The sequence below is a fragment of the Pan paniscus genome, chromosome 13, assembly GCF_029289425.2.
Source record: "Pan paniscus chromosome 13, NHGRI_mPanPan1-v2.0_pri, whole genome shotgun sequence".
Classification (NCBI taxonomy): Eukaryota; Metazoa; Chordata; class Mammalia; order Primates; family Hominidae; genus Pan; species Pan paniscus.
In genome coordinates, this window is record NC_073262.2 from 77,110,486 (window position 1) to 77,136,817 (window position 26,332).

General features: G+C 39.6%; 1 protein-coding gene across 3 annotated transcripts in view; it reads right to left on the reverse strand.

Moving 5' to 3' along the window:
- Nucleotides 1-26,332, reverse strand: part of GPR155 (G protein-coupled receptor 155) — a 52,266-nt gene that overhangs the window by 11,641 nt on the left and 14,293 nt on the right. For all 3 annotated transcript variants that reach the window (XM_003824238.5, XM_034954532.3, XM_034954533.3), the window contains 9 exons: nt 24,223-24,388; nt 22,750-22,905; nt 20,396-20,479; nt 19,637-19,754; nt 15,454-15,538; nt 15,268-15,358; nt 13,752-13,962; nt 7,426-7,530; nt 638-774 (listed from right to left, as the gene is read on the reverse strand). In XM_003824238.5, coding sequence (XP_003824286.1) covers nt 638-774; nt 7,426-7,530; nt 13,752-13,962; nt 15,268-15,358; nt 15,454-15,538; nt 19,637-19,754; nt 20,396-20,479; nt 22,750-22,905; nt 24,223-24,388 — 1,153 coding nt within the window. The remainder of the gene's footprint in view (nt 1-637; nt 775-7,425; nt 7,531-13,751; nt 13,963-15,267; nt 15,359-15,453; nt 15,539-19,636; nt 19,755-20,395; nt 20,480-22,749; nt 22,906-24,222; nt 24,389-26,332) is intronic.

The following is a 26,332-nucleotide window of genomic DNA, read 5'->3' on the forward strand; positions in this document are numbered from 1 at the left end:
CACTTTGGTCAGTCAGGTATGTTAGGAATAAGTGGCCCTGTGTACATTATTGAAATAGCTGCTTTTGGGCCTGGCGCGGTGGCTCACGCCTGTAATTCCAGCACTTTGGGAGGCCAAGGAGGGTGGATCACCTGAGGTCAGGGGTTCAAGACCAGCCTGACCAACATGATGAAACCCCGTGTCTACTACAAATACAAAAATTAGCCAGGCATGGTGGCACGCGTCTGTAATCCCAACTACTCAGGAGGCTGAAGCAGGAGAATCGCTTGAACCCAGGAGGCGGAGGTTGCAGTGAGCTGAGATCATGCCACTTCACTCCAGCCTGGGCAACAGAGTTAGACTCTGTCTCAAAAAAAAAAAAAAAAAGCTGCTTTTACCAAATTCTAGGTTCAGAGCATAGAATGAATAAATGATTCTAAGCAGAATAAGCTATTGGAGCACTCAGGCCTCAGAGTAATGTGAATGATTCATCTCTTCCCCTCACACCCGCAAATATTTAGCTCAAGATCCAAATTCAGGTGACCTAGCTACCACACTTCTGGAAAGCAGCAACTAAGTTTTTCCCGGATGCCTGAATAAAACCTTAGCCAGAAATTTAAAGAAATGGCCCCAAAACAAAACCAGAAAAAACCATTACAGCGAACAGGCCAATGATGAGAAGTAAACACAGCAACACATGTCGGGTCAGTTGCTGGTCTCCACTCTGTAGATACTGTTCTTCTTCCTGGGCTAATATGCAGCTCTGGGAGTTACAGCGACTCACACAATGATTGTCTATGAAAGAGTAAGCACAACAATTTGTAATCAGAGCTTTTTATCTAAATGCATTTTAAATTTGTAATGACTTCCTAAGAGAAACAACAGAAAAGCACATTCAGCTAAGAATCAGTATATTATTTTAGATGAAATTGGAAGAAAGCTCCTTCATGTTGCTTTAGAAGAATTCTAGCTGAAATGTTTTTATCTCAAAAAACATAAGTAGAATACAATAGTTCCCTTTTATACTATTCAACAATGTTATATATATAATTATCTAACATAAGTTATATAATTTGGTCTTTAAAAATTATACATAATTTGCCTGGGTGCGGTGGCTCATGACTGTAATCCCAGCACTTTGGGACGCCGAGGCAGGCAGATTACTTGAGATTAGGAGTTCAAGACCAGCCTGGCCAACGGTGAAACCTCATCCCTACTAAAAATACAAAAATTAACTGGGTGTGGTGGCGGGCACCTGTAATCCCAGCTACTTGGAAGGCTGAGGCAGGAGAATCGCTTGAACCCAGGAGGAAGAGGTTGTGGTGAGCCAAGACTGCACCACAGAGTAAGACTCTGTCTCAAAAAAAATTAAAAAAAAATTAAAAATTATATATAATTTTTATATAATTAATATAATTAAGTATAAATTATATATAATTTTTATTTATTTTATATATTAGTTATATAAATAATATATACACATTACATATATAATTATATAAAAATTATATATATTATGTTATAAATGTATATTATATATAAGTATATATTATAATCATATAAATTTATATATAATTATATATGTAATTTGTGCATATTATATAAATTACAAATTAATATATAAGCATATATAAATAAAAATTTTATATTTAATTATATTTATAATTTACACATATAAATTATATATTAAATATAATATATATATTAGATACTATATATATCCTAAGTGAATTAACACAGGAACAGAAAACCAAGTACTGCATGTGCTTACTTATAAGTGGGAGCTAAATATCAGATACTCATGGACATAAAGATGGAAACAATAGAAACTGGGGACTACTAGAGGTGAGGAGGGAGGAAGGGGGACAAGGGTTGAAAAAGTATATATTTTTATTTTTATATTGTATATATTAAAATTATATACATATAATTTTAAAGGCCGAATTAATAACTCAACTTTTATCACTGATAAATCTACATATTAGTCATGAATACCCTATTTTGGCTAACTGTAAAACAAATTACTATTATCTCTTAACCTCTCATTAAAGAGTTTACAATTTGCCTTAACCCCTGCCTTTCACCATATACAAAAATTAACTCAAGATGGACTAAGATTTAAATGTAATGTCTCAGCCAGGCACGGTGGCTCACGCCTGTAATCCTAGCAATTTGGGAGGCTGAGATGGGCGGATCACTTGAGGTCAGGAGTTCAAGACCAGCCTGGCCAACATGGTGAAACCCTGTCTCTACTAAAAATACAAAAATTAGCCAGGCATGGTGGCGGCCGCCTGTAATCCCAGCTATTTGGGAGGCTGAGGCAAGGGAATTGCTTGAACCCGGGAGGCAGAGGTTACAGTGAGCCAACATCGTGCCATGGCACTCCAGCATGGGCAACAGAGCAAGACTGTGTCTCAAAAAAAAGTAATGCCTCAAACTATAAGAATCCTAGAAGAAAACCTAGGAAACACCATTCTGGACATCGACCTTTGGGAAGAATTTATGACTCAGTCCTCAAAAGCAATTGTAACAAAAACACTTTACTGGGAAGTTTTAAGGTAAAAACAAAAACAAAACCAAAAATTGACAAGTGGGACCTAATTAAACTAAAGAGCTTCTGCATAGCAGAAGAAACTATGAACAGAGTAAATAGACAACCTACAGAATGGGAGAAAATATTCGCACACTATGCATCTAACAAGGCCTAATATCCAGAATCTATAAGGAACTTAAACAATTGAACAAACAAAACACAAATAACTCCATTAAAAAATGCGCAAAAGACATGAACAGACACTTCTCAAAGAAGACATACAAGCGGCCAACAAACATGAAAAAATGCTGCACATCACTAATCATCAGAGAAATCAAAACCACAATGAGATACTGTCTTGCATCAGTCAGAAGGGCTATTATTAAAAAATCAATAAACAACAGATGCTGGTGAGGCTGCAGAGAAAAGGGAATGCTTTATACCATTGGTGGGAATGTAAATTAGTTCAGTCACTGTGGAAAGCAGCCTGGAGATTTCCCAAAGAACTTAGAACAGGACTACCATATGACCCAGCAATCCCATTACTGGGTGCATATCCAAAAGAAAAAAAATGGTTCTACCAAAAGACTCATGCACTTGCATGTTCATCACAGCACTACTCACAACAGCAAAGCATGGAATCAAACTAGGTGCCCATTGATGGTGGACTGGATAAAGAAAATGTGCTACATATATACCATGGAATACTATGTAGCCATAAAAAGAATGAAATAGGCCAGGCACAGTGGCTCATGCCTGTAGTCCCAGAACTTTGGGAGGACAAGGCGGGCAGATCGCTTGAGCTCAGGAGTTCGAGACCAGCCTGGGCAACATGGCGAAACCCTGTCTCTAAAAAACTAAACAAGTCCGGATGCGGTGGCTCACGCCTGTAATCCCAGCACTTTGGGAGGCTGAGGTGGGCAGATCACCTGAGGTCAGGAGTTTGACACCAGCCTGACCAATATGGTGAAATCCCGTCTCTACTAAAAATATAAAAATTAGCCGGGCATGGTGGCAGGTGCCTGTAGTCCCAGCTACTCGGGAGGCTGAGACAGGAGAATTGCTTGAACCTGGGAGGCGGAGGTTGCAGTGAGCCAAGATTGTGCCACTGCACTCCAGCCTGGACGACAGAGCGAGACTCCATCTCAAAAACAAAACAAAACAAAAATTAGCCAGGCATGGTTGCACACGTCCGTAGTCCTGGCTACTTGGTAGGCTGAGGTGGGATGATGGCTTGAGCCTAGAAGGCAACAGTTGCAGTGAGCTGCGCACTCCAGCCTGGGTGGCAGAACCAGATCCTGTCTTGAAAAAAAAAAAAAAAAAGAATGAAATAATGTCCTTTGCAGCAACACAGATGCATCTGGAGGCCATAATCCTAAGTGAATTAACACAGAAACAGAAAACCAAGTGCTGCATGTGCTCACTTATAAGTGGGAACTAAACATCAGATACTCATGGACATAAAGATGGTAATGATGGAAACTGGGGACTATGAGAGGTGGAAGGGAGGGAGAGGGCAAGGGCTAAAAAACTACTGGGTACTATGCTTAATACCTGGGTGATGGGATCATTTGTTTGTACCCCAAACCTCAGCATCACACAATATACCCAGGTAGCAAAACTGCACACGTACCCACTGAATCTAAAGTAAAAGTTGAAAAAAACTTTGCCTTAGGAAACACCTTTGAGGAACCATAAAAGTATTATATGCCATGTTTTGTTCACATATGGATACAAACACAAGTCACAGGCATGACTCTTTTCTGGCCAAAAATAGAGGTGAGGGACTTTTCACAGGAAGCCTTTGTTTTTCTACCTTAGCTCCATTCTATATATGGGAGCAAAAGCAAAGAAAAACATTTTTTTTACAAAATAGATGTCTAGTCCAACATATAGTCTTATACAAGTCAGTGATTAAAAACCACAATTCTATAGCTCTTGCCCTCAAGCTAAAAGAAAAAATTTGTATTTCCTAAAACCACATTTTAGAAAAGGCCATGTATACCCATTAAACATGGTCTAGCACAATTGCTGATGGCATGGGGGAAGGTTCATAATGTTGCTAAGTATAAAGAAAGTAGGTTGCCAAACTGTCTCTGTAGTATGATCCTATTTGAATAAAAATTATTTGTATATATGTGTGGAAAAATCCTGGAAGTATACCTATATATAATAAATCTGGTTTTAAAATATTGTGTACAAGCCAGGCACGGCAGCTGACGCCTGTAATCCCAGCACTTTGGGAGGCCGAGGTGGGAGGATCACTTGAGGTCAGGAGTTTGAGACCAGCCTGGCCAACATGGTGAAACCCCGTCTCTACTAAAAATACAAAAAAAAATTAGCTGGGTGTGGTGGCAGGTGCCTGTAATCCCAGCTACTTGGGAGCCTGAGGCAGGAGAATTGCTTGAACCCGGGAGGCAGAGGTTGCAGTGAGCCAAGATTGCGCCACTGCACTCTAGCCTGGATGACAGAGCGAGACTCCATCTCAAAAAAAAAAAAAAAAAATTTCTACAGATATTACAAAAATGGATAAAAATAAATCTTCTATCTTTCATTTGCTTTTTCATACATTGTTGCCATTCAACAATCTAAATGTGATACTTATTTTTGCCTTTGTACTATGCCAAGGGGTAGAGAATAAATTATATTGTCAACTCTAAAAATTCTAATTTGCCCATGGTTTAATTTCCTTCAGGCTTTATTTTAGGCTTAGGGATGACACTAAATTGTATGATTAGATGAAGTCCCTATATAATGGCTCTCATTCTATATAATTTTTATAAAATATGATCAGAAAATCCAAGCCCCTACAATTTAAGAGAATTTTCAACGATCAACTTTTTGTTTGTTTATTTTTGAGACAGGGTCTTGCTCTGTTGCTCAGACATGATCATGGCCTATTGCAGCTGCAACCTCCTGGGCTCAAGCGATCCTCCCACCTCAGCCTCCTGGGTAGCTGGGATTACAGGCATGAGCCACTGCATTCAGCTAATTTTTTTGATTCTTTGTAGAGATAAGGTCTGGCTATGTTGCCCAGGCTGGTCTTGAACTCCTGGGCTCAAGCACGATCCTCTTGCCTTTGCCTCCCAAAGTGGTGGGATTACAGGAGTGAGCCACCACGCTCAGCCGAGAATCAACATTATTAATGAAGAAAATGACAGATAAGCAAAGCCTAAGGAGATTTGGGGAGGGAAAAAGAAATTTGCCAAATCAGATTACATGTTGAATTTGTTAATGGATTTTACTACTAGGTATATTGTGTAGGGAGATAACAATAAGGAGGAAAACCTTGGGAATTCTGATGTAAAGACACGATTTTAGAAAAAAAGCAGACAGATAAAACAAAGACAGTGTAACTGCCAGAAAGAGTTTCTTGTAAAAGAAAAAAAAGTCAATGAATGTTTCATATCTGATATGTTTTCACTACTTTTTATGGAAATGTGAATTCTATTATTATTTAAGATTCATTCCTTGCCAGCAGATAGCCAAATATAAATCCCATCTGAATAACAATAATTACTACTGCTACTACATATTTTAATGACCATTTACTATGTATACCACATACTGTGCTAAGTGATTTGCATACATTGTTTTCTATAATCCTTACATTTCTTATATAAAAACATAATGCCTTTAGCAATAATACAGTTGACATAGGCCTTATCAAAAAGAGCATTTTTGGGGGTTTCCCTTTTTAGTTTGATTATAAATAAGTATAATCAATGAAAAATGCACTGCAATTCCACATAAGTATGTTCGGTTGTTTTGAATAATTTGAAATTTAGGCCACAAATGTAATTCAGCCTCTTAGTCAAAAGGTTATTACTTTTTTTTTTTTCCCCCTAGAGGGAGTCTTGCTCTGTCACCTAGGTTGCAGTGCAGTGGCGTGATCTTGGCTCACTGCAACCTCTGCCTCCTGTGTTCGAGCAATTCTCCTGCCTCAGCCTCCCAAGTAGCTGGGATTACAGGTGCCCACCACCACACCCAACTAATTTTTGTATTTTCAGTAGAGACGGGGTTTCACCATGTTGGCCAGGCTGGTCTCGAACTCCTGACCTTGTGATCCACCCACCTCGGCCTCCCAAAGTGCTGGGATTACAGGTGTGAGCCACCTTGCCTGGCCAAGAGGTTATTACTTTTAAAGGTGTTTGTTCCTTATTTTATAAGAATGGCCATATTTAAAGCATAAAGATTCAAAATATAATTAAGAACTAATTAATTAGTCCTGGTCCTAGGGGATGAGAATGGGGGAAAAGTCTGTTTCTACAACAAGAAAAAAGCTTCCCTCTCTCCACCTCCCACCAAAATGCCCTTTAGGGCAAACTTCCTGGATTTGTCACTTGGGTTAAATTTATTGGAAAATGTGTGTATGACACTACCTATTATCACTTTGTGAGAACTTTATTTTTTAAAGTGAGTATTCTGTCTATGCACAATTATTCCCTATTAGCCCTTCTTTGCTCTTAATTGAGGATCTATATTCTTGATGTTTGTAACTTCTATAGATATTCTATGTAGAGTTCTTTTGAGGGATAAGAATAAGGAATCTTCTGGCCGGGTGTGGTAGCTCACGCCTGTAATCCCAGCACTTTGGGAGGCCGAGGCAGGCAGATCACGAGGTCAGGAGATCAAGACCATCCTGGCTAACACAGTGAAACTCCGTCTCTACTAAAAATACAAAAAATTAGCTGGGCATGGTGGTGGGCGCCTGTAGTCCCAGCTACTCAGGAGGCTGAGGCAGGAGAATGGCGTGAACCTGGGAGGCACAGCTTGCAGTGAGCCAAGATAGCGCCACTGCACTCCAGCCTGTGACAGAGCAAGACTCCGTCTCAAAAAAAAAAAAAAAAAAAAAAAAAGAATAAGGAATCTTCTGTCCCTTAATCCCATCCTCATAGTCCAGAGGCACTTACTTTTCTCAAACGAAGGAATCACAGGCTCACTGGTGCTTGTGTTTGCTATCGGCTCTATTGATGGGCAGTGTAATTCACCATTTCCCATGGAGCAGGAGCAGCAACCTATATCAATCAAATAGTATGTGAGAGTAGAGCCCAACCACAACAGAAATGGACAATTTTAAGAAATGCCAAAGAAAACAAAACAAAATCCACTCACACACACTTCCCATGTAGCCTCAATAGTTTTCACATGGTATCTATCCAAAAGTATTCAAATGTTCTCACTCATATACAAAATAAAAAAAACTTAATCTCATAGAAGCACTGAATGTGGCCAGGCATGGTAGCTTACACCTGTTGCTTCAGGAGGCTGAGGTGGCAGGATCACTTAAGGCTAGGATTTTGTTTTGTTTTTTTTTTTGTTTTTTGAGGTGGAGTCTCACTCTGTTGCCCAGGCTGGAGTGCAGTGGCGCAATCTCGGCTCACTGCAACCTCCGTCTCCTGGGTTCAAGCGATTGTCCCGCCTCAGCTTCCGAGTAGCTGGGATTACAGGCACCCGCCACCAGGCCCAGCTAATTTTTGAATTTTTAGTAGAGACAGGGTTTCACCATGCTGGCCAGGCTGGTCTAGAACTCCCGACCTCAGGCGATCTGCCCGCCTCGGCCTCCCAAAGTGCTGGGATTACAAGTGTGAGCCACCATGCCCAGCTGAGGCTAGGAACCTAAGATCAGCCTGGGTAATACAGCAAGACTCTGTCTTTACAAAAAGCTTTTTAAAAAATAGCTGGGCATGCTGGCATATGCCTATAGTACAGCTTCTTGGGAGGATGAGGTGGGAGGACTGCTTGAGTCCAGGAGTTCGAGATTACAGGGAGCAGTCACACTCCAGCCTGGGGAAAGAAGGAAGGAAGGAAGGAGGGAGGGAAGAAGGGAAGGAGGGAGGGAGGGAGGGAAGGAAGGGAAAGGAAGGAAAGGAAAGGAAGGGAAGAAAGGGAAGGGAAGGAAGGGAGAGGAAGGAAGGGAAAGGAAGGAAAGGGAAGGAAGGGAAGGGAAGGAAGGGAAGGGAAGGAAGGGAAAGGAAGGAAAAGGAAGGAAGGGAAGGAAGGGAAAGGAAGGAAGAGAAGGAAGGGAAAGGAAGGAAGGATGAGTAGTGGGTACCGGATACTTGGGCGGGTAGGGGGTGGCAGGGATGGGGTCAACAGGTACAAAGTTACATTAGAATAAGTTCTAGTGCCCTATCATACAGTATGGTGGCTATAGTCAACAAAGATACTGTACATCTCAAAATAGAAGAGAGGATTTTGTATGTTCCTACAAGAAAGAAATTATACATTTTGAAGTGATAGATATGCTAATTACCCGATTTGATCATTACACAATGATCTCCAGCCTGGGCAACAGAGCGAGACTCCATCTCAAAAAAATAAAAATAACAACAACAACAACAACAAAAACACAAACAAATGACCAAACAAAGAAATTAGTGAGCTTCGGTTTTAAAGGCCCTGAAGAGAAGTGATAACATGAGTGCCGAGTGCTGGACGGACCAAAGAATGGAAGGTTCACTGGGTAGCTCAGGCAGCTGCAGGAAGAGGTGGCAGAATAGGCTCGGAGAGGGATATGGCTGGCAGTGGAAGGGCTTGGGCACTACGGGCACTGCAAGGCCCTTGCAGCCTCTGAAGCAGGAGCCTGATGTGGCCAGAACTCCGTGAGGAAGGTTAATTTGGCCATTTCCCTTATAAAACAGACTGGACCAGAGTGACAAGAAACAGGAAGTTCAGTTAGGAGGGAATTACAAGAATCCAGCAGAGAGACTGGAGGCCCAAGTGGGGAGATGGGAGGTCAGGGGGAGGAGGGGGACCCTACAGAGGGAGAACTCCACGCCCTGAATGGCTAATTCACCTCAAGGGGAAACAGCAGAGATGTTGCTGAGCTGGGAAGTTCTAAAGAATGATGGAACCACTAAAAGAAAGATAATTGTTTAAAAAGCTCCAGTACCTTTGACAAAGAGAACAAGTGCTGTCCACATATTCAGAAAGAGACGTAAATAATTTTTTTTTTTTTTTTTTAGATGAAGTTTCGCTCTGTCACCCAGGCTGGAGTGCAGTGGCACAATCTTGGCTCACTGCAACCTCTGCCTCCCAGGTTCAAGCGATTCTCATGCCTCAGCCTCCCGAGTAGCTGGGTCTACAGGCGTCTGCCACCACAGCCTGGCAAATTCTTGTATTTTTAGTAGAGACGGGGTTTCACCATGTTGGCCAGGCTGGTCTCAAACACCTGACCTCAAGTGATCTGCTTGCCTTGGCTTCCCAAAGTTCTGGGATTCCAGGTGTGAGCCACCACGCCTGGCTGAGATATAAATAATATATGTGTAGACAGCAGGAAATCTGGGATTGGATCTGTATAAAGGGGTCAGGTTAGAGATGAAACATTAGGAACAAAGTACAAAGGGTTCACATTAAAGCCATGGGAACTTACCTATTTCCTGTGACCCAGGAATTACCATCCTAGGTATAATTTTTTTTTTTTTTTGAGACAGTGTCTCGCTCCGTTTCCCAGGCCAGAGTGCAGTGGTGCACTCTTGGCTCACTGTAGCCTCTGCTTTCCAGGCTCTGGTGATCCTCCCACCTCAGCCTCCTGAGTAGCTCGGACTACAGGCACATGCTACCATGCCTAGCTAATTTTTTATTTTTTGTAGAGATGGGTTTTGCCATGTTGCCCAGGCTGGTCTCCAACTCCTGAGCTTAGGCAATTCACCTGCCTCAGCCTCCCAAAGTGCTAGAATTACAGGTGTGAAACACTGCACTCAGCAACATCCTAGGTATAATCTTGATGTATCTTGATGTATACTCAAGGAGATGTGAATAAAGCTGTTCATTACAGCATTGATTCTAATAGCAAAATATTTTAAAGCAACTTAATCCATCAATAAGGAAATTAATAAATAAAATTTGGTATATGCATATAATTGATTACATCTACAAAATGAATTCAAAAATATTGAGTGCAAGAAGACAACTACAGTATAAGATTTATATAAAAATGTAAAAGCATATAAAAATACTATATATTGTTGATGGAAAACCACACATATTGTAAAAGTATAGTAAAATTGTGCTCTGGAAGGATACAATCCAAATTCATAATAGTGGTTACTTCTGGAGTTAACAGGAATGAAAGATTCTAACAAACATTCTGACTTTATTGGTAAGTTTTATTTCTTTTAAAAAAGAAAACTGGGCCAGGCGCAGTGGCTCATGCCTGTATTCCCAGCACTTTGGGAGGCTGACACAGGCAGATCACTTGAGGTCAGAAGTTCGAGACCAGCCTGGCCAACATGGTGAAACCCCACCTCTACTAAAAATACAAAAATTAGCCAGGCATGGTGGCACACACCTGTAGACCCGGCTACTTGGGAAGCTGAAGAGGGAGGATTACTTGAACCCAGGAGGTGGAAGTTGCAGTGTGCCAAGACTGCTCCACTGCGCTCCAGCCTGAGAGACAGAGAAAGACTTTGTTTCAAAAGAAGAGAAGAGAAAGACTTTGTTTCAAAAGAAGAGAAGAAGAGAAGAGAAGCACCATACAATAAATAAGTTAATATATTTGATTACAAATCAAGACACAAAGAAATCTCAGTCCTGATAGGCTTAGGCAAATACTGAAGTCCTGTCTTAGACTTTTTTTGAGACAGAGTCTTGCTCTGTCGCCCAGACTGGAATGCAGTGGCACGATCTCAGCTCACTGCAACCTCTGCCTCCCTGGTTCAAGCGATTCTTCTGCCTCAGCCTCTGGAGTAGCTGGGATTACAGGCACCCGCCACCACACCTAGCTAATTTTTGTATTTTTAGTAGAGATGGTGTTTCACCATGTTAGCCAGGCTGATCTCAAACTCCTGACCTTGTGATCCGCCCACCTCAGCCTCCCAAAGTTCTGGGATTAGAGGTGTGAGCCACCGCACCAGGCCTTGACTTTTTTTTTAAAGACAGGATCACGTCTATTGCCCAGGCTGGATTGCTGTGGCGTGACCATGGCTCACTGCAGCTTCGACCTCCTGGGCTCAAACAATCCTCCTGCCTCAGCCTCCTGAGTAGCTAGGACTACAGGTGTGTACCACCACATCCAGCTAATTTTTTATTTTTTGTAGAGTCAGGGTCTCACTATGTTGCCCAGGCTGGTCTTGAACTCCTGGGCTCAAGCAATCCTTCCAAAGTGCTGGGGTTACAGGTGTGAGCAACCATACCCAGCTTTGTCCTAGACTTTTAAAGGCCAGATGCAAAAATTCAGGATTGGAGAGAAATTGTTCAGTAATGTACTCGGGGTGGGAGGCAGGTTTTTAGTTGCTCATAAATTCAAGATGAAATCATCAGAGTAAGTTAATGCAATGTTAGGCAGAATTAAAAGTTCCTTTTCTAAGTAAGGACAGGAATGATTCTCTTATTCTTCACTCCGTCAACAAGCATTCATCAAATATTGAATGCTCACTGTGTCCTAGGACCATGGTAACTGGAATGTTATATTCAGATCTAAGCATCCCATTTTAAGAGGTACACTGAGAAACTAAAATGAATCCTTGGTGTCTCATGCATCTCAAACTTAGAAGGGTCAAATTGAACTCATTATCTTCCCCTACATATTCTGTTCTCTGTGAATTCTTCTTAGGTAATACCCACAATTATACATTCACTTAAACTAGATTTCTGGAAGTTGTTCTCAGTTTCTCTCTTAGCCCTCACCCAGCTTCTAATCAATTACCAAACCCTGTCAATACAACTTTGCCTGAGTTTGGCCTCTCCTGTTTATCCAATACCTACTGCCTTAGTATAGGCCCCAAAGACTCAACTCTGCCATTATAGCATGAAGGTAGCCATGCTATGGCTTCATTTCCTAGTTAGGGCCTTCCTTCAGTTGTTACTTTTTTCTATATTCTCAGGTCCAGGGAAGTTTTAGGATTTAACAAAAGTGTATACTCACAATAAGACTTATAAACAAAAATCTAATGAATAATTTTACAAGCAAGTTTGTTGACTATGATTCAAATTCTTCATTTGACAAGCACTCATGATATTCAAACTAGTTCAAGGAAGTTTCCCATAAACAAAACAAATATGGCTATCATATTTAGATGATATATAAATGAATGAGCATGGCTATGTTTCAATAAAATTATGGACATGAAATTAAAATTTCATGTAGTTTTTAAGAGTCACGAAGTATTTGTCTTGTTTTAATTTTTCTTCAACCCTTTAAAAATGTAAAAAACATTTTTAGGCTGGGTGCAGTGGCTCACACCTGTAATCCCAGCACATTGGGAGGCCGAGGCGGGTGGATCACCTGAGGTCAGGAGTTCTAGACCAGCCTGACCAATATGGTGAAACCCCATCTCTACTAAAAATACAAAAATTAGCCAGGCGTGGTGGCGTGCGACTGTAGTCCCAGCTACTGGGGAGGCTGAGACAGGCGAATTGCTTGAACCCAGGAGGTGGAGGTTACGGTGAGCCAAGGGTACTGCACTCCACCCTGGGTAACAGAGCGAGACTCTGTGGCAAAAATAAATAAATAAACAAACAAACAAAGAAAAAAAAACATTTTTAGCTGGTGGACCATACAAAAACAGGTGGTGGGCCAGATTTGGCCTATGGACTATAGTTTGCCCAAAACTGACTTACATCATTAATCTGGCTTTAAACAGGCATCCTTTAGTTCATATTATTGATGGTGCTTGCCTGATACAATATTGTTAAATTAACTTATGTATGTGCTTCGTTTCCTAGTTAGGGCCTTCCTTCAGTTGTTACTTTTTTCTATATTCTCAGGTCCAGGGAAGTTTTAGGATTTAACAAAAGTATATACTCACAATAAGACTTATAAACAAAAATCTAATGAATAATTTTACAAGCAAGTTTGTTGACTATGATTCAAATTCTTCATTTGACAAGCACTCATGATATTCAAACTAGTTCAAGGAAGTTTCCCATAAACAAAACATTTAGGATACATGCTATAAAGGCATGTAGCAGTTTCTTTATATTTAAAGATCAGGCTGGCTCATGCCTGTAATCCCAGCACTGTGGGAGGCCGAGGCGGGTGAATCGCCTGAGCTCAGCAGGTCGAGACCAGCCTAGGCAACATGGCAAAACCCCATCTCTACTAAAAATACAAAAATTAGCAGGGCATGGTGGCAGGCACCTGTAGTCCTAGCTACTCTGGAGGCTCAGGTGGCAGAATCGCTTAAACACAGGAGGCGGAGGTTGCAGTGAGCTGAGATCATGCCACTGCACTCCAGCCTGGATGATAGAGCAAGATTGTCTCAAATAAATAAAAATAAAATTAAAAAGATCATACTTGTTTCTGGAATAGAGCTTGTAAAAAGTTCTGGTTCATTTATTGGTGCTGGACTCTCCTCAAAAGCAGTATTTCCAGGCTCCACCACTTTGTGGCTCTGAGACTGATCGAAACCTTCATAGCTTCCTGCTTGGGCAGTCCGGTTCATGCACATGAGGGATATGCCAGCTATCAGGATGCTGCAGAACAGGGTGACCGCTGTGGTGATCATCTGCCGACATGAACAAAAGATATCAGGCCACTTTTCACAACTTCATCTTGATAATCTTAGGGCACATTTTTTTTTTTTTTTTGAGATGGAGTCTTGCTCTGTCGCCCAGGCTGGAGTGCAGCGACACAATCTCGGCTCACTGCAACCTCTTCCTCCCAGGTTCACGCCATTCTCCTGCCTCAGCCTCCCGAGTAGCTGGGACTACAGGCGCCCACCACCACACCCAGCTCATTTTTTGTATTTTTTAGTAGAGACAGGGTTTCACCGTGTTAGCCAGGATGGTCTCAATCTCCTGATCTCGTGACCCACCCGCCTCGGCCTCCCAAACTGCTGGGATTACAGGTGTGAGCCACCGCACCCGGCCATCTTAGGGCACATTTTTGATGGACAATATATCTCCACAGTTTTAAATACTCTAGAACAGTAGCTCTTTTAAAAAGGTAAGTGTATATAAGGAATGTAAGTTACTTGGAGAGAAATTAGGGTTTGCTTGTAATTACACAAGGTTTTAGATGATGCTTTCATTGTATAACAATTGGTTACCAACATAGCGACTGGTTTCCTTTACAAGGAATCTAAATGATTTCTCTCCGATGTTTTCTTTACTCCTGTTTCTGCTCACTTTCACATATAATTCACACATACTTCAGTCACTAAGATGTTTTTCTGGTAATGATATTAAAAATAATTATAGCTAATATTTACTGAGCACTAACCAGATGCCAAGACTAGTCTAAATCTTTTATATGTATAATCTTATTTATTCTCACAAAAACACAATAAAATCCAAAACTGCAAAACAGAAAAAAAGAGTAAGAAATCAAAATTATGTGGAGAGGCTTTTTAAAAACACATCTTTGGACTCCACCCCTAAAGAATTCTGCAGGTCCCACAAGCCACCTACTCTATAGCTTTTCAAGAATATTTTTCCTAGATACGTTTTGTCCTGAAATTTATATTTATGATAGGATTAAGAGTCAAGAATTTGACCTTTATTATTACTGCTAACTTATTAAATGGTTTTAAATTAATCACTCTTTTCTCCAGCACAGGAAACACAATTCCTAAGTGTGATTAAGAACATTCAATGAGTTTTAAGCATTTAGAAATCTTCAGCTAAAAATGGACTTAGACATATAAAATGTTCATGTTCTAGATGAGACAAAGTGATATAGGATCACCAATCTGATATGCAATAAATTGAAATAGATTTTCAAAGTTAATTTTAATGTAAGTCTAGCAAGGCACATAACGAGCTAAAAAGAGACATTCTCAAGAACAGAACTGCCAGTAAACTCTTCCCACCTGTTCTTTTCCATAAAAGAAGGCTGAGTCAATGCTATCTCCATTGTGTTTTCCAGTTATCAAAAGAACACCAACAAGGAGAGCAGGAATTCTGTAATCACAAGGGATATTGGGAGAGAAAAAGAAAGGATGAATAGTAACTGTCTATATGGAAAGGTGTAAGCAAACAGAGAACTACCAACTTACCCCCAGCCAGATATTATGATTATTCCAACAGGAATTTGTACCCTCTCTCGCTTTTTCAAAAGAAACAAAGAAATTGCTAGAAGGCCTAAGAATAAGAAGATTGAAAGAGAGACAGTTACTCAACATTGATCAGACTTCATGAAACTTTATTTCCTTTTTATTTTTTTAAACCAAGCTTATTTCATAGTAGTGTGCAGTTTTTGCTTTAGAATTTATTCCTTCTAAATAAATGCTATCCTCAATATTTTGAAGCAAGTTTTAATTCAAAATCATTCATTGTTTCCCTCATATATTGTTTCTTTACTCAATTCTTTTTATCTGTGAGGATTTATTTTATTTTCTCTCTGGTTTTTGTTGTTTGTTTTTTGGATAGGGTCTCACTCTGTTGCCCAGGCTGGAGTGCAGAGGTGTGATCACAGCTCCCTGCAGCCTTGACCTCCAGGGTTCAAGTGATCCTTCCACCTCAGCCTCCTGAGTAGCTGGGACCACAGCCACATGCCACCATGCCTGGCTAAATAAGAATTTTTTTTTGTAGAGACAGAGTCACACTATGTTGCCCTAGCTGGTCTTGAATTCCTGAGCTCAGTGGATCCTCCCACTTCTGCCTCCCAAAGTGCTGGGATGACAGGCATGAGCCACTGCGTCTGGAGAAGTATTTCTTTCCAAAAGCCCTAATCATTTTATTGTTTTGATTCATGTGTTTGGAATCTAAGTATAACTGAAAAACTTTTTTTTTTTCTTTAGACAGAGTCTTACTCTGTTGCCCAGGCTGGAGTTCAGTGGCACGATCTTGCTTCACTGCAACCTCTGCTTCCCGGGTTCAAGCAATTTTCATGCCTTAGCCAAACAAATAGCTGGGATTACAGGTGTGCACCACCATGTCAGGCTAATTTTGTATTTTTAGTAGAGATGGGTTTCACCATGTTGCCCATGCTGGTCTTGAACTCCTGGCCTCAAGTGATCCACCTACCTTGGCCTCCCTAAGTTCTGGAATTATAGGCATAAGCCACTATGCCCAGCTGAAAAACATTTTTTAATTGAATACAGGACAATTCTAAAAATAAAAACATCCCCCTCTTCTGGTGCTAAGAAGTATGGGCAACTCTTACCCAGGTTATGTTTTTAGAAAACGCCCTAAGTGTAATGATAGCACTTAATACAAACACACTCTGAATTTAATACAAACACAAATGTTTTGAAGTTCTTGAACTTTCCTTACAACTTATATGTAATTATGTATGCAAGTAACATTTTATTTAATAAGTTCTACATAGTTATAGGATCTTAGAACTTTAAAGTTGAAAGGGACCTCTATTTTTAAATGAGCACCTTAGATGTGGAAATGAGGGTTTGCCCAAGTCATACAGCCAGCAGAGGGCAGAGTGAGACTAGAAACCTAGGCTTTTGACACAAGCTAAATTCTTTGTTTCTTGAATCAGTTTCTCAAACTCAGATTTGTGGACCCCTAGGGTACCTAAGACATATTCTTCAGGATCTGGGAATTTCTATGAGAAATTTTAAGTCTTTTTTTTTTCTTTTCAATGGTAGTCAGCTGTGTATCCACCTTGCAACCAACGTGCAGTCTCATGATTTCAGAATTTACATTGGGTTTATTTTTATTTTATTTTAGAGATGGGGGTCTCACTTTGTTACCCAGGTTGGGGTACAGTAGCACAATTACTGCTCAAAATTCTGGGCTCAAGGGATCCTCCTGCCTCAGCCTCCTGAGTAGCTGGGACTAGAGGCATGTACCAGCATGCAAAGCTAATTTTCAAATTTTTTATAGAGAGAGGGTCTTACTATATTGCCCAGGCTAGTCTCGAACTACTGGCCTCAAGCGATCCTCCTGCCTGGATCTCCCAAAGTGTTGGGATTACAGGCATGAGCCACTGTGCCTGGCCAGAGCTTACAATGGGTTTTATATTAAGTTTGAGTCAAGTGAAGGCCAAATGATATTACAACACACAGTCCAAATGAAATGGTAGTTTGAAGAAAGAATACCAGTGAGATAACAAGGTCAAAACCCCACATATGGAAGTAAAGGCAAGGCAAAAAAGCCATAGCAGTGAGTTCCATTTTATGTTTCAAGCTATGATTTACATTAGCAAAACAAGATCCTTTGTCGTGTTAATTAATGTTGCTAATTAGAATTACTGGGTTTGTAGTTTTGTTTGAATAGAATCTGTGAATTTGCTTTGGTTTTAGAATTGCATATCAGCTGTATATAAAGAATACATACCTAGATTTAAGATTGTCCAGATTAAATAACACTGTGCTAGATTTAATATAAATTGACATTGAGGTCCTTGAGAATTGGTTTTCTTTACCACTTTTCCTCCCTCAATCCATTTGTACACTGTGTAGTTGCAGTGCCAGGGAAACAAGTAACCAATCACAAAAGGGTGCCATCTTTGTTACAGTAGCAAAGGCAGTCTTTAAAATTCTAATGTGCATCACTCCTGCCTTGTGAAAAGAACTATATACAAACAGGCAGAATCCAGCTAGCCCTGGATGTCTCACTGAAGCTGTGAGAGCTCCTGCCTAAATCAGTCTATCTTTTTGGGCCTATTTCTCAGTTTGCAAAATGAAGGATTTAAATTAGACCAGTGTTTCCTAAGGTGTAGAGATTATAGGTGTCACAAAGGTGAAAATGTTTTGACTAGTTATATGTTTATTTTAATGCAAATTTGAAAAAACTAATTAGCAAATGAAACCTGGGATTTTACTGATATAAGGCTCAACTGATTAAAGTTTAAAAAAAAGTAAATCAATTTTAAGGAAAAAAGAACAAGTAGTATGCAGACATGGCAAAAATTGTGGGGATGGTATGAAAATGAGTAGAACTAAAAATGATCGAATGGGATGACTTAAAATGACATTTTCAGGTCTAAAATTCTGTCATAGCATAATACTCTGATGGTTAAAGGGCACCTTTATTGGGTTTTGGGAATTCAGAACGACTTCTTTGAATAGACTTTGGCGTGCATGCTTGAAGGGGGTTTCAGAGAGACTTAGGACATTTTAATTGATTGATCTAGTTGCTGCTCTCTTATTCTGATTATAAAGTTAACCTGAATAAGCCTAGTTATTAGACATCAAGTTGGTCCATCGATATTTTGAAATATAAAGTCTTTAGGCTCTTTTAATTTGACATTGCATAAAAACTCATGCTATGCAAGATGTAGTTGCCTTTAAGAAGCACAAACCATCTTCTGTTTGTGCTGAATTTTTCATTCCATGATTCCTCACCACATTGTTGCTTCACTTCAAAAGGCTGTTGACTGAGATGGGACCTGCTTTTGATCCTGAAGGCATGAAATCAAAGGTCCGTCCTTTGTGGACACTTCCTGACACCTGCCTCCTACCATTCTACTATTTCCTTTCATGTGCCATTTTATAGGTTCAAATTTGTAGGATGAATACAAAACAGCCAGACAGAATTTTTCACAAACATACCAGAATGCATGCATCCACATAAATATTATATTTCAAAATAGCAATGTGCTACAACATTTTGAATATCCTTTTTGGAGCCAGCTGAAATGAGAAACAGTCTTTCTCACTGGGTCCTTTTCTATTTCCATGCCTTTTTATTCCCCTAGTTTTCTTCTTCTCTTATTACCTCTAATTCTTCTATTTAATAACTAACATAGTTCCATTTATTTAATGCCTACCATGTACCAGACATAAATGCTCACATTTCATTTTGTCCTCAAAGTAACTCTGTAAGGTGCTGAACCTAGTTTTACAAATGAGGAAACTGAGGCTTCAAAAGTTAAGTAATTTGCATGAGGCAGAGCCAGAATTTCCCTGTTCAGCAGGACTCGATAGTGAGCTCTGGAGCACACCTCACGCATCTTTCCCATTCCTGCCTTTCTCCATCTGCCTTCAGTATCTTCCCTCTTGTCTCCAAAAGGGAGCAGCACTGACAGCAGCCTAGAGCCACAGGCCCTGGGGAAAAGGACCATGTGACTGGAGAAGGCTCTAAGCCCAGGCAGGAATAGAGTACATTAGGAAACAGAACTCAGCTTTGCCGATGGCCTCTGTGGGTGGGCTGATCTGCCTCAGTGCATGCCTTGATCCTGTACTACCAGACTTCAAATAGATCACTAGAAGCTCAGGGCTATTAGGAATGGGGTGGGGTGGGGAACAGATCTCAATTTCCATTCATAATCCAACTCACCTGTCCACAGGTAGGTGCTATAGAGGGAGCTGTACAATAGAACAAACACCAAAATTTGTCCAACAAAATTTTTTTCTTTAACAAAATTCCATATCATCATTCCAGCACAGACAATAGACTAAGGAAAAAATTATTAAAAGACTTTGTAAATAGCTAAGAAAACCATATAATTCAATACTGCAATAGAAAATTCCAATTAAGCCAGCCATATTCATCTTTCATTCACAGCAAATATAATTATTTGTTTAAAATTTTTTGTGAATAATTATCAAGCATTACACACTACTTATACTAAAACTTCAAACTTTATGTTAAAAATCCATTTTATAACAGAGCCTTTGACAATATACATATCCAATTGAAACAGATGACTACATTCTAAATATTAATTTTATACCTGTATTTAGTAATGGCTTACATTAAAATTGCTAAAGTTCTTTCCATTATAATTTGAGACATGCAAAAATTAATTAGAAAAATGATTGTGAAGAAGTTCAATTATTAATGATTAAATTGTTTCTATTAAAAAATGCAAAGTTATCATCAAATGCCATTATTAGCCTCAACTATAGATAGTTTAAGACATTTTGCAATATTAAATATGTTAGGCATATACTAGTTGTAATCAAACTGTAATTGACTGCATTTGGTAATACTTCTGACTTCATAACTGGAAAAACCTAGCAAAGTTATTTTCTCCTCTACAGTAGAATAATCCATTAGAAAAACATAGTTCTAAATATCAGTAGTTTTACTAACCTGAGCAATGAGTAAATTAGTTGTAAGCATATGAGGAAGCTGTTTATATTTCTTACTCAAAAGAAGAATAGCCAGAGACCAGATCTTGAAGACAAAAGGTTCAAAAGTTATTCATGTTTCTTAATCTTTATAATTACTTATTAAATAACACAATGATTAGCCTCTTTAAATAACCCTCTTTGTCCTGGTTTGGAAAGAATTTCCAATATTTTATTTAATCTGTCTAGTTCCAAAAAGGTAAATTATTATAACCAATGTAAAATAAAAAGCATGGAGAGATCCCATAATAAATTAACTCTCCAAAAATTACAGGGTCTTTAAGAACTTATGTGGCCAGGCATTGTGGCTCATTCCTGTAATCTTAGCACTTTGGGAGGCCAAGGCAGGTGGATCACCTGAGGTCAGGAGTTCGAGACCAGCCTGGCCAACATGACAAAACCCTGTCTCTACTAAAAATACAAAAATTAGCTGGGCACAGTGGCGGGCGCCTGTAATCCCAGCTATTCAGAAGGCTAAGGCAGAAGAATTGCTTGAACCTGGGAGGTGGAGGTTGCAGTGAGCCAAGATTGCGCCACTGCACTCTAGCCTGGGTGACAGAGCAAGACTCCGTCTCAAAAAACAAAACAAAACAAAGCAAAACAAAAAAAAAACTAATGCCTTGGCCAGGTGCAGTGGCTCACGCCTGTAATCCCAGCATTTTGGGAGGCCCAGACAGGCGGATCACTTGAGGTTAAGAGTTCGAGACCAGCCTGGCCAACATGGCGAAACCCCACCTCTACTGGGTGTGGTGGTGTATGCCTGTAATCCCAGCTACTTGGGAGGCTGAGGGAGGAGAACTGCTTGAACCCAGGAGGGAGAAGTTGCAGTGAGCCAAGCCAAGATCATACCACTGCACTCCAGCCTGGGCAACAGAGGGAGACTCTGTCTCAACAAAAAAGAACTAATCCCTTGACCAGGGCCATGTTCTAACTATGCCTACCTTCCGTGTCTGGGGTGGGACACAGGGTCACAGACAACTATTCAGGGAAGGAGCTTTAGTGGGAGATAGTTATAATAATGCACTATTCTAAGTTTTTTTCCTTTTCTATTTCCACCATATTGTCTCATGGGGTATCCAAATGCCAGGCTGTTTTACTTCAAACAACACATACCACCCACCTTTAAGATTAATCATCTTACATTCTTCATTTTTTATTCTTTGTGTGTGTGTGAGACACAGTCTCACTGAAGTGCAGTGGTGCGATCTCGGCTCACTGAAACCTCTGCCTCCCAGACTCAAGTGACTCTTGTGCCTCAGCCACCCAGGTAGCTGGGATTACAGATGCATACCACCATGCCTGACTAATTTTATATTTTTAGTAGAGATGGGGATTCTCCATGTTGGCCAGGCTGATCTCGAACTCCTGGCCTCAAGTGATCTGCCTGCCTCTGCCACCCAAAGTGTTGGGATTACAGGCATGAGCCACGGTGCCAGATCACATTCCTCATATTTTAAAGGATTGGGTTTCCATTCTACCTACGTAGTGGCCAGGTAAGTATCCTGGCTGACTTCCTTCTTTCCTCATTGCCAACTGAAATGTATATGGTCTCTTTCCCCAAACTGCCCTGTTATGAATGGGTGTAGTAGATTTTAAGAACATGTGACAGAGGTGGAATTTCTTTAAAATTAATCACACATTTATTTGTTACCAATATACGTATTCACCCCCACCTCCATTAACTGTACACATTGTCTTTTTTTTCAGCCAGAATATCTGTAGTTTTACTAACATGAATTCAATAGGCCATTTGATCTGTAAGATACTCTAGCTGTCATATACTTAATTATTTAATTTTAGTTAGATATATTCAGTTTGAGAAGTAACCAAAAGTTTCATTAACATTAAATAGGCGGTTGGACTTGAACTCAAAGATACCTTCTGACCCCATGATTCTAGAACAGCTAGGAATTCTATAGTGATTCATCATTTGCAGAATGCTTTTCACATATATTATTTCATGTAATCCCTTAAAAAACCCATGGAAATATGTGAAATTATTGTCATTATTTTATGCTGGAAAACAGAAATTTAGAGAGGTTAAGGTAACTCCACAGAGGCATACAGCTAGTTTGTGAGAGGGCCAGGAATAAAATCCAGGTCTGACTAAATCTCATGTCTTGTCTGCTATAGAACTCTAACTCCCAAATAGAAAAACAAAACTCAGTTAATCAGAAGGCTGACATTATATTTTATGGGCAGGCTTTAGCTTTCTTTATTTCATAAGAAACTAGATTTTTAAATCCCTTCTATTAACAATCTATTCTCAAAACTCATTCTGTGGTTTCCATTCATTTTGGGATGCAACGTACTTACCAAGGAGATCAGGCTGACAATACTTATATCAAAACTAACATTCTGGATGGCATATGCCAATGGCTTAGGGTCCATAGTGGGAAAGGTCAGTAACCAGGCAGAAACATACATGATGGGAGCAGACACAAACGTGCTTATCACCATCCCTGAGGTTATCTGCAAAAATGAAATCAAACGGAGGAGTTACAATCTCAATTAAACAGTATTTTAAACTTTAAATAACCACGGCACACTAAAGCATTCTAAAATAAAAATGAGACACAGTAAAGACATTATAAAATCCAGCATGTTATCCAATACCATACTTCCCCTTTCTGAGAATCCTTAATACAAAATACAATTGAGTTACCTTGGTTCCTCTTCTAATCTATGCTTAATTTATATTTACGCATAATAAATACTAGAAATTTACTGTTGATGGTTAGTTATCCTCTAAGTTCTAGAAAATAAACTGTAGCAATGATATAAATAAACCTGTTTCACAAACTATGCGGCAAAAAAGAAAAGGAATTCAAAAAAAGAAAATTACCATGCAAATATTTATTTTACAGATTAAATAACAGAATTGACCTCCATTAAACAACTTAGTTCCTTTGTATTATATTTAAAAATCATTTACTCTGATGCTGTAGATACCATTTACAATACATTTAGACACTTAATAATTTGGTGTCAATTGATTTTAGCTATCTGCTGCAGTTATGCGGTATTTTGCATCTGGTGCTTGAAATTATCAATGATAAAATAGGCATTTTTTTCTTCAAAATTTCAAAGTTACCTTTCTGTAAATAATTTTTAGGTTTCAGTCTAAGTACAGAAATAAAATAGTTAAAACTAAAAAAACTGATTTAAAAAAGTCATGGCTGACTAAAGACCCCAGATTAAATGACTGTTGTTACATTATGTTACATGATGCCTATTTCTTATAATGAGATAGCTTATAGGCATCAAATTCTCATAAAAAACAATGCTGCTTGCTCTGTCACCCAGGCTGGAGGGCAGTGGTGCAATCTTAACTCACTGCAACCTCTGCCTCCTGGGTTCAAACAAATCTTGTGCCTCAGCCACCCAAGTAGCTGGGATTACAGGCAACTACCACCACACCCAGCTAATGTTTGTATTTTTAGTAGAGACAGGGTTTCGCCATGTTGGCCAGGCTGGTCTCAAACTCCTGGCCTCAAGTGATCTGCCCACCTCAGCCTCCCAAAGTGCTGGACCTCATAAAAAACAACATTGCTTTCTATGTTTAGAAATTAAAATGGGCTGGGCACGGTGGCTCATGCCTGTAATCCCAGCACTTTGGGAGGCCAAGGCAGAAGGCAGGAGTTTGAAACCAGCCTGGGGCAACATAGTGAGACCCCCGTCGTCTCTATTTTTTCATTTTTAAAAAAGAATTTTAAAAAATTTGAAATGAATTTAAAAATTTTTTTCTACTAAACACACCATCAAACTTAGAAAGTACTATATACATACAATTTCTACTTCCATGTTGAACTGTGTTGCAAAGATAGCCACTCCTGGTGCTACAGGAAAGACACCATACAGAAATGCATAATTTGATAAACTTGTATGGTTCACCACACTGTCGCCCTTGTCCAAGAGTTCCACCATTTCTCTGCACAGAAGTGGCAGCACCAGACTGAAGAAAAAAGAAAAACATCATTTACCTGATATCAAAGCATGGTTGTCCCCAGTAGCAGGCTGCTCTGGTGAATTTGGCATCAGGTTCTCCTGCCCAGAAGGTATGTCTATTTGCATGCACATATTCTGTGCATGTCTACCTGGGCACATTTTGTTGAAAAAATCAAGAATTCAACTTGGAGCCATTTAAAGTGTAACAATATTCTGGAAATACCTCACACATCAGGGATTAGGAGGGAAAAAAAGATGTTTTTGGTTCTACAAATAATTTTTGTTTTTTGCCAAAAGATGGTAAAAGTTGCAATTCTAGCTACTTTCTTGCTTCCTCTATCAGTTTACTGAAATGTTCAAAGAAAGAAAGAAGGTTGACAATCTGCATAAAAACTTCTTTCAAGAGAATCACTAAACTCTTTTTCTTTCTTTCAAAGTATTCTAGAGAGACAGAAACTCCTGTGTTGAAAAAAAAAAAAAAAGCTGAACTTTATCATGATTAGGGGTTGAAATGGTTCAGTTAATAACAACATTGCTTAATAAGATTCTAAAATCCTGCCGGCATGGTGGCTCAAGCCTGTAATCCCAGCACTTTGGGAGGCTGAGGCAGGTGGATCACGAGTTCAGGTCAGGAGTTGAAGACCAGCCTGGCTAACATGGTGAAACCCCATCTCTACTAAAGATACAAAAAATTAGCCGGGCATGATGGCACATGCCTGTAATCCCAGCTACTCGGGAGGCTGAGGCTGGAGAACTGCTTGAACCCAGGAGGTGGAGGTGCAACGAGCTGAGATCATGCCATTGTACTCCAGCCTGGGTGACAGAGCAAGACTCTGTCTCAAAAAAAAAAAAAAGATTCCAAAATCCTGTAGAAAAATAGGTATCTTCAAGTAGCTCTTCATCTTTGTAAAAAAAAAAAAAAAAAAAAATTAGCAAAGGAACTAAAACAACTGAGATGGAGCAGAAAACTAGTGAAATGCAGACCTGTTGAAGAGTCAATTATTAAACAAATTTTTCAGGATTTCATAGAATGAGCAAATCCACAGTAGTTGAGCAAATAGGGCTCTCCTTTAAAATCAGCAAGACCAAGATTGTTAACATTTTCACAGCAGCACCTAGCAAGGCCCTCTGGGATGGAGTAAAGAACTACTTTGATCTGTACTTTTTTAATTAAAAAACTTAAATATCTAATTAAGTATCAAAGATCCCCCATCTTTAAAATTAGAATATTTAAATTCTACTTATAAGCAAAAGTTGATAATACCATTATTGTTAAAACTATACTTATTACTTCCACAATACTAATACTTTGTTTCTGAAGAGCATAACATCGCCATAAATAATTTTCAGTACTTATATTCATTTTTATTATTATGAAAACAGTAGATTATGTTGTACTGGTCTCATGAATATAACTGTCTATACATGAGGGGAATTCCATAGTTAAGTATGCCTCAAGTACTTTGGGATAATCTTGCAGTAAAATTATGTCACCTGCACCATCAAGTAGAACTCCATGGCTAATGGACCAAGTAAGCTGAAGAACTATTAACTAAGAAGTTGAGGCTGGGCACGGTGGCTCATGCCTGTAATCCCAGCACTTTGGGAGGCCGAGGTGGATGGATCACCTGAGGTCAGGAGTTTGAGACCAGTCTGACCAACATGGTGAAATCCCGTCTCTACTAAAAATATAAAAATCAGCCAGGTGTGGTGGCAGGCACCTGTAATCCCAGCTACTTGGGAGGCTGAGGCAGGAGAATAGCTTGAACCTACGAGGTGGAGGTTGCAGTGAGCCAAGATTGCATGACTGCACTCCAGTCTAGTTGACAGAGCAAGACTCTGTTTCAAACAAAAACAAAAACAACAACAACAAAAAAGAAGTTGATGAGCACTTTTCATTTGGCAAGCCAGGATCATATGGCTGATAATAATCATTCATATTGACTTGGCT